The 8,595-nt window shown below is 54.0% G+C and overlaps 1 protein-coding gene across 1 annotated transcript; it reads left to right on the top strand.

Annotated features, from left to right (window-relative positions):
* The first annotated feature begins 61 nt into the window (after nucleotides 1-61).
* On the top strand, nucleotides 62-8,595 carry Mdh2 (malate dehydrogenase 2). Its single transcript, XM_090324053.1, has 9 exons — nucleotides 62-213; nucleotides 3,326-3,494; nucleotides 5,128-5,211; nucleotides 5,571-5,680; nucleotides 6,616-6,741; nucleotides 6,861-6,938; nucleotides 7,156-7,255; nucleotides 7,419-7,570; nucleotides 8,323-8,595. Exons 1-9 carry the CDS (start codon nucleotides 148-150, stop codon nucleotides 8,452-8,454), a joined length of 1,017 nt encoding a protein of 338 aa, XP_090180179.1. The 5' UTR covers nucleotides 62-147; the 3' UTR covers nucleotides 8,455-8,595.

The following is an 8,595-nucleotide window of genomic DNA, read 5'->3' as shown; positions in this document are numbered from 1 at the left end:
TGGGAGGGGGGGCGGGGAAAAGGCCGGGAAGCGGCCGCTCTCGCGAGATTTGAGGGCGCTTAAAGCGAGCGGCGCGGCGCAGCGTGGAGGTCGTTGGAGTCACCGCCCCGCCGCCCGCTGCGCTCCGTCCCGCCGCTCTCCTCCGCCATGCTGTCCGCCCTCGCCCGCCCGGCCGGCGCCGCTCTGCGCCGCGGCTTCAGCACCTCGGCCCAGGTAGGCGAGGGCGTGGGAGCCGGCGGGACGCCCGGGGCGCAGGGCGCCGGCCCCGTGGAGGCGCGCGGGGTGCGGAGCCCGGGACGGGAGCGGGATCGCGCCGCTCGCGGGGGGGGGGATGGACAGGCCCGCGGCCGGGCCCCTCCGCGCCGGGGACCTGCGGGAGGAGGAGTCGTGAGGTGGACGGGGCCAGCGAGGGTCCTGGGGCCGCCCCGCCCGCGGCCCCCCCTTTCGGAACGCGTCTCTGCCCCCCAGGGGTGTTGACAGCTCCGGACGTGGCCTCGGATCACCGCAGCAGCCTATTTTTAGTCGTCTTCCAGGGCGATGGCTCCTTGAGAGGCCCCGGGACTCCCACCAGGGGCTCCCGGGGAATCCAGGGTTTGGGGGAACACAGCAGGTGCCTGCTTGGCCATGCCCAAGGATTAGGAAAGAGACAACCCCTCCCCCCACACACGCATTCTTTATGGTTCAGGTGATGCCCTGGCGTGTTCTATACAGCCCGGCCACTTAAAAAAGATGCAAATACCGTGTATCTAGGCTGCAGGGAATAAATACCAAGGTGAGTGAATGAATGAATGAATGAATGAATGAATCACAGCAGAGAGTGAGTTGAAGTCAGGTGGAGAAGATGAGGACTAGTGCTGGGGCAAAGGTAAAATGGGGAAGAAAGGAAGCTGAGTGGGGAGGCGATTGGATTTTATGGCCGCTTTTGTGGTTTTTGTTTGTTTGTTTTTTTTTTTTTTCCCCAGTCCTGGGGCTTGAACTCGAGACCTGAGCTTTCCCAAGGCCAAAGCCACCACGACCCCCCCCCCCTTTCTCTGTGTATGCGGTACCTAGGAATGGAACCTGGGTCTTTGTGCATGCTAGGCAAGCACTCTACACGATAGGCCAAACTCCCGGCCTTGTGGCGGCTTTTTTTTTCCGTTATTGATGTTTTACATTGTGTGTGTGATGGGCAACCACTCTTCTATTCACAGCCTAGAATGGCTTAATTGGTGGCATCACCTCTAGGCACTGATGTCCAGTAGTGAATAAAACACAACTCCGCATTTGAGTTATCTCACTGTCTCCCTCATTATAAAGTATCTTAGGTAGTGGTGCATCCACTACCTAAGGAAAAGCAAAGAAAGAGGGTTATAGTTTTCAGATCATCGGGAACATGACCTTTGAGTGTAGCTCTGGAGGGAGCAGAGATCATACCCTCTGGAGTTTTCCAGGCAGATGGAACAACAGAGCAGGCATTGTAGAAATGGGGTGGGTGTGGTGGTACAGGTCTTCAGTCTCAGCACTTTGAGAAGCTGAGAAGGAATTGTGCCTTCCATGCCAGTCTGGGTGGTTGTGGTTATGTCCTGACCTTAAACCATGTGTGAAGGGGGACTCACACCTATAGGCTCAGTCACTTAGGAGGCAAGCTCAAGAAACTGCCACAGGATTTTTTTGTGCGTGTGTGCCAGTTTAGGGGTTTAAACTTGGACCTGGGAACTGGACAGCTCCACTTCCGGCTTTTTGGTAGTTAATTAGAGATAAGAGTCTAATGGGCTATTTATTTGAGCTAAGTTCAAATTGTGACCCTGAATGACCCTGAGATCTCAGCTTCCTGAGTAGATAGGATAACAGGTGTGAGCTATTAATTAGCACTTAGCACAAACTTAATCTTTTAAAGCAAATTTATAAATGCAGCAACATTTTTCATATGTTCATTCTCATTGGTGGCTAAATAGTGTGCTCTTGGTACTTGCAGCTCAGCAGTTTGGAAGTTTAAAGATCTCTGAGACCTAGCAACTGTGACACAGATTTCTTTAGTGCATTGTGTAGGTCCCACTGCTTAAGGCCCCTGTCCAGTGACAGGCCTGTTGCTAGGGTCTCTGTTTTGTAAAGGTGAGCTGTTGATCCTGTAGAGACAAGGTCTGGGGGAAAGCCTGTCTCCCAGGCCGTCCCCACATGGACCCTGAGGGCTGTCCATGGCATTCTTCCACTTGAGCCATGCCTCTAGCTTTTTTCCACACAGCATTGACATTGCATTTCATATTGAACATGACGTAGAGGTAAAGTTCCCAGGAGGATTGTGTAAGGTATATCAAATACTGCTGGGGATTTGGAGGTGTCCTGGAAACTACCCCCACACTGAGGGGCTAGTGTACTGTGGTCCTCTTCCTCGACTCCCTAGTGTCTTGATTTGCTTGCCCCTTATTGCTGCAGTCCCATGTCCAGTGACAGGCCTGTTGCTAGGGTCTCTGTTTAGGTTTGTTTCTCCCTGGGCTGCTTTTGCTCAAAGTTAACACTCTACCACTTGAGCCATAGTGCCACTTTTGGCATTTCTGTTTATGGGGTACTGAGGAATCAAACCTAGAGCTTAATGCGTGCTGGGCAAGCACTTTGCCGACTAACGCACATTCCCAGCCCCATCTCTGTTTTTGTCAGTTGTGGGACTTGAGCTGAGTGTTGTCCCTGAGCTCTTCAGCTCAAGGCTACCACCCTACTCCTTGAGCCACAGCACCACTCCTGGTTTTCTATAGGTTAATTGGAAATTAGTCTCACCAACTTCAGTGCCCAGGCTGGCTTTGAGCAGTGATCCTCAGATCTCAGGCTCCTGAGTGGCTGGTATTACAGGGGTGAGCCACCACACCTAGCTCTGTTCAGTTTTTAAAAGCTGCACATGTGGGGCCGGAAGTTTGGCCTGGTGGTTAAAGTGCTTGCCTAGCATGCATGAAGGCCCGGGTTCGATTCCTCGGTACCACATACAAAGAAAAAAAAGCCGGAAGTGGTGCTGAGGCTCAAGTGGTAGAGTTCTAGCCTTGAGAAAGTCCAAGGACAGTGCTCAGACCCTGAGCTCAAGCCCAGGACTGGCAAAAAAAAAAAAAAAGCTGCACATGTCTGGAGGTGAAGCTGCTGCTTTATCTTCACAAGAATGTTGGGCATCTAATCCGAGTGTCCCAACTTTCCCCACTTGAATTCTCCCACTGGGAACTGGCCCTCTGGAGGAAGTGACCAGTGTATCTTGTTTTGACACCACTTCAACAAAAGCAGCCCCGTGATAGATTTTGTAGGCTGCCATGTATGTACTTTTCCGTGAGGGTTCTGTGCTGAGTCTTTTCCCTGTGTGTCTTTTTAGAACAATGCTAAAGTAGCTGTGCTCGGGGCTTCTGGAGGAATTGGGCAGCCTCTTTCCCTCCTCCTGAAGAACAGTCCCTTAGTGAGCCGCCTGACCCTCTACGACATCGCCCACACACCAGGGGTGGCCGCGGACCTGAGCCACATCGAGACCAGAGCAAACGTGAAAGGTATGGGCCCACCTGCCTGAGACTCCACCCTTCCTTGTAGATCCAGGTCCTAGCTCTGGAGCTTAGGTGGGATCAAAAATTTAAGGACATGGATATCCCTCCCCCCCATCCCGCTCTTTCTCTCTTTCCCTCTCCCCTCCCCCCCCCTTCAGTGGTAGGGCTTAACTCTGGACCTGGGTGCTAACCCTGAGCTCTTCCGCTCAAGGCTATCACTCTACCGCATTGAGCCACAATGCCACTTCGGTTTTCTGGTGGTTAATTTAATTGGAGATAAGAGTCTCATGTACTTTCATTCCTGGGCCCACTTTGAACCTCAATCCTCAGATCTCAGCCTCCTGAGTAGCTAGGATTACAGGTGAGAGCCACCATGCCTGGCTGGACAGAAGACTTCTACGTTAATTGTAGAATTAAGTTTCACAAAGGACTGCAATGTTTTGGGCATGGGTCGACAAACATTTAAGCAGCATTATCTTTTAGAAAACAAGGTAGTCCCTTGCTGGTGCGGTGGCTCACGCCTGTCATCCTAACTACTCACCAGGCTGAGATCTGAGGATCAGGGTTCAAAGCCAGCCCAGGCACTAAAGACAGTGAGACTCTTACCTCCAGTTAGCCACTGGAAAACCGTAAGTGGGGCTGTGGCTCAAGGGTAGGGTGGTAGCCTTGAGCTGAAGAGCTCAGGGACAGTGCCCAGGCCCAGAGTTCAAGCCCCATGACCCACCAAAAAAAAAGCCAAAAACAAGGTGGCCCCATCTTGCCATTTATGTACTTTTTCTGATTTGAAAGTTGGTTGTGGAAGGGGAAGTTCCCGAGCTCTTGGGGTGATGGGGTGATGCCTCCTTCTCTGCTGCCTTCCCTGTACTCCCACTGCTCCTTGGCCAGGGTCACACATGCAGGCAATGCAGCCTTCACAGCCTGGCATAGTTTTATCTCCATATTCTTGGTAAAACCATTTTTAGAGCTTCTGTAACTTACCATTTAGTTGCTCTGTCCATCCTGTTGACCTTTGGGCTGCTGATGAGTTGAGGTCAGTGTCTTTGTGCACTGTTTCTTGGAGTGCTGAGTGGTGAGTGCAGGTCTCTGGGCTCTCACTGTGCCTGAAGACCCTGCTGGCACCTTTGTTTCCCCAGAAGACTTGAGTTGCTCCTTCCTTTGAGTTCACTGGGGTGACAGCCTCCCCAGTCTTCAGATTCATTCTCTCCTCTTTTTTTTTTTTTTTTTTTTTTTTTTAGCTATTAGTTTCCAAGAGCACCTATAGTGAGGACAGAGTCAAAACCAAGCTGATTTTAGACATTGTAGCAGTTGCCCTGATAAAATGGGACAAAACAAAATGGACACTGGAAACTCCGCCCTTGTTTACCAACCTAGGCATTTCATTGTGTCTGGCATTTGGTATGAGGAGGTTTGGGGGGTGGGGGGCCCTGGGGTTGCCAGGCAGCAGTGCAAGCAGGCCTGCTGGGACCAGCAAATGAATGGCTGGCTTTGGTTTTGTTGGGAGTGGAGGCTCACTGAGGCCCTCCCTGTGGCCTGGGGTCCTGTGCCTTCTCAGGCAGAAGCTGTCACCCCCAACCTTTCCCCTAGAGGCATCGCCTCTGTGGGTCAGAAAAGGTGAGGTTGTTCCCTTGGGTGCTTTTAGGTTTCATCGGACCTGAGCAGCTGCCAGACTGCCTGAAAGGAAGTGACGTGGTGGTGATCCCAGCTGGAGTCCCCAGAAAACCAGGTGCGTTGGGAAGCTTCGTCCTGGTCTCCCTGCATGTGTGCTGAGAACAAGTACAATCCCATTCCACCCTCTGCCACAGAAAACCTCCAAAGGCTCCCACTGCCCAGGGATGGGGCGCCTAGAGGCCTGACGTCTGAACCCCGTCCTGTCTGTATTGTCCCCCTGATCTCAAAATGCGAGTGCGCACACACGCACGCACACGCACACACACACACACACATACACAGACACACGGCTGTCACTGGCCACACTGTTATTTCCAGATAAGGTCAGTTTACCTGGCCTCTCTGGTCAGGTGGGATTGGCATCACTGGCTGGCAGCACCTGTCACAATGGGTACATCTTGCTGATCGTTGCAGGCATGACCCGGGATGACCTGTTCAACACCAATGCCACCATCGTGGCCACCCTGGCTGCTGCCTGTGCCCAGCATTGCCCTGAAGCTATGATCTGTATCATCGCCAACCCAGTGAGTGTGGGCAGGGCCTTGTGCTTCCAGCCAGGCTCAACTGGGCACGGTTGGAAAGGTGTGAGATGTCCTGGGTGACAGGAACAAAGTGAATGTCGTGATGAGAGATGAACTTTCTTTGAGACAAGGTCTTACCCTGTATCCAGGCTGGCCTTGAGGTCACATCCTCCCTCTTCAGCCTCTCAAGTGCTGGAATTACAGGCAGGTACCAGTATTCCTGGCTAAAATTTATCCTTTCAGTCATGATTGTGATAGCTTGTTGATTCCATCTGTGTTGTATTCTACTTGGGGTTTGCAGTTTGGATTCCACTATCCCAGTCTCTTTACACCTAGAGATCTCTGATAATACACAGCTGTTCTGTGGCTGTGCCACATGTAGAGGACAGCTGTGGTCCTGGTCTGGCTGGCCATGGCTCCTGGAGTAGGCCTGTAGTGAGGGTTTGAAAGAGAGTGCAGGGAAGGGACTGTGGGCAGGCTCTTGGGGCTCACATCCCACGCTCCTGGCCTTAGAAGGGGTCCTGCTGTACCCCACTCACCTGCCTTGCCTGCTGGAGCCAACAGTGATCGTAGAAACCTTGCAGTTGGGTTCTAACTTCCAGAAAGCATCCTCCAAGGTTTCCTTTGGCGCATAGACTCTGAGGGAAAGCCATATTGGAGCCTCCAGACATGGAGCCCGGGCTCCAGCGGCTACAGCATGGAGTTTTCAAACAGGAAAGTGAATCAAAAGTCTGGATCAAATTTCAGAAAGGAAGCTTTGCCCAGCCAGAGGTGCCCCGGGTGTGGTGATGTATCAGAAGGTGAAGGCTCCCCAGGGGTTATGTTCTGGTATGAAGATGGCTCTGACCTCTTGGGGTGGCCGTCATACCTTGGCTGCCAGCAGCAGTCTCACCAGATGCCCCCTTTGCTTGTCGTCTTATGCCTGCTGGGTCCCCTAGGTCAACTCCACCATCCCAATCACGGCCGAGGTGTTCAAGAAGCATGGCGTGTACAACCCTAACAAGATCTTTGGAGTGACCACCCTGGACATCGTCCGCGCCAACACGTTTGTGGCAGAGCTGAAGGTGAGCAGTGCCGTGTGTTTGCTTGGCTGGAAGTACCTGGCCAGGCCCTTGGAGGCACAGTGGCTCTGGTTTAATGCGGGGAGTGTGTGGGCCATGCATGGAGCATCGTTTCTCTGCAGGGTTTGGATCCCGCTCGGGTCAGCGTTCCTGTCATCGGTGGGCATGCTGGGAAGACCATCATCCCCCTCATCTCCCAGGTGCGTGTGCATGTCTATGTTGTACCTCCCCACAAGATTTTGGGAAGTGACTGCTTGCCAAGGCCCGGCAGGCTCAGGGGTTGAGCCCTTGCCTAGCACATGTCAGGAGAGCCTGGCTCCATTCCCAGCACCCTCCCCCCCTGTAGCCCTGAGGAGGGGTCTGGGGTGTGGCACTGAGTGACTGGGTTGTCCCTGTGACCCATTGCCTGCCTTCCAGTGTACTCCCAAGGTGGACTTCCCCCAAGACCAGCTGGCAGCGCTCACTGGGAGGATCCAGGAGGCTGGCACAGAGGTGGTGAAGGCCAAGGCTGGAGCTGGTAAGGTCTTGGGAGTGGCAGGAAGGGCTGCTTGTTCCCGGTTGTGGGGTGAGGGATTTGCTGTGCTGCCAGCACTGAAGAAGGCAGCTCACCCAAGGGGGTGGGGGTAGAGGGGTCACCTGGGGGCCAGGGAACAGCTGGGCCGAGCTACCTTGCTCTCTAGGCTCTGCCACGCTGTCCATGGCCTACGCTGGCGCCCGCTTCGTCTTCTCCCTGGTGGACGCGATGAACGGGAAGGAAGGGGTTGTGGAGTGCTCCTTTGTGAAGTCGCAGGAGACAGACTGCACCTACTTCTCCACGCCCCTGCTGCTGGGGGTGCGTACCTGCCCTGCCCAGAGGAGGGCGGAGCTGGGTTTGGGGGACGGGACGGGGACAGACACTTTCTGATAACTTTGGTCCCTGGCCACACTTTAAGGGTCTCTGAACACCAGTGTCGTGGGAAAGGCCCAGTGGCCTGCGCTGATTTCAGCAGCTACCTCCGAGTGCCCAGATACGTATCTATCTAAGGACACTCAGTTTGAGGTGAATGTTGAAGTGTTTCTTCTTCCTGGGCGTAGTGACACACCCCTAAATCCCAGCACTCAGGATACAGAGCAGCAGGATCTCCAGTTGAGGCTAGTCTGGTCTGTAACTTGACCCTGGGTCGAGAAGCGCTGCATGAGGAGACTTTCCTCAGCCAGCTGCTGCGCTTAGCACACAGCCTTCTGGGAGGTGGATGAGGAAACTCGGGGAATGGAGTTGTTCAAGGCACATGGGTAGTGGGCAGCAGAGCAGGAACCCACCCAGGGTGGTCTGGCCAGAGCCTGAGCTCGGGGAGGTAGGGCAGACCAGGTCAGGAGGCATCCTTTGTCTCTGTATAAAGCTGTTCTATTTGGGAAGTCCCCAAGTATTTGTGAGACAGCCGCTTCAGCCATGCTGCCAGTCCAAGGCTTCCTTGAGGTGGAGTCTCGTGGGCCCAGTCTGGCTTGGTGCTCCTGGGCACAAGTACAGGTGGTCTCTGCCTGGGGCTCCCGGTGGGTGATGCGGGGCTGGCTCCCAGCTGTCGCCCCTCCCCTCCCCTCCTCCAGAAAAAGGGCCTGGAGAAGAATCTGGGCATCGGCAGGGTGTCCCCGTTCGAAGAGAAGATGATCACTGAGGCGCTTCCTGAGCTGAAGGCCTCCATCAAGAAGGGCGAGGACTTCGTGAAGAGCATGAAGTGAGCAGGCACTGGGGCCTGGGCGTGGCGCTACCTCTATCTCCCCCTTGCTTGGTGGCCAATGTTGGGGTCATCCTACCTTCCAAATTGTGGCTGGTCTGTTGGTTTACCAATAAAACAGACTTTGATTTTCTTTTTCAAGTGA

Source organism: Megascapheus bottae, chromosome 34 (assembly GCF_031878675.1).
Source record: "Megascapheus bottae isolate mThoBot1 chromosome 34, mThoBot2.hap1, whole genome shotgun sequence".
In the NCBI taxonomy this organism is placed as follows: domain Eukaryota; kingdom Metazoa; phylum Chordata; class Mammalia; order Rodentia; family Geomyidae; genus Megascapheus; species Megascapheus bottae.
This window is presented reverse-complemented; position numbering and strand designations above follow the sequence as displayed.

Excerpts from the sequence above, each read along its gene's own strand:
- Mdh2 (XM_090324053.1), top strand. The coding sequence starts at position 148 with ATGCTGTCCGCCCTCGCCCGCCCGGCCGGCGCCGCTCTGCGCCGCGGC. Across the intron at positions 3,495-5,127 it reads GACCAGAGCAAACGTGAAAG|GTTTCATCGGACCTGAGCAG; the intron begins GTATGGGCCCAC and ends GGGTGCTTTTAG. Across the intron at positions 7,256-7,418 it reads GAAGGCCAAGGCTGGAGCTG|GCTCTGCCACGCTGTCCATG; the intron begins GTAAGGTCTTGG and ends CTTGCTCTCTAG.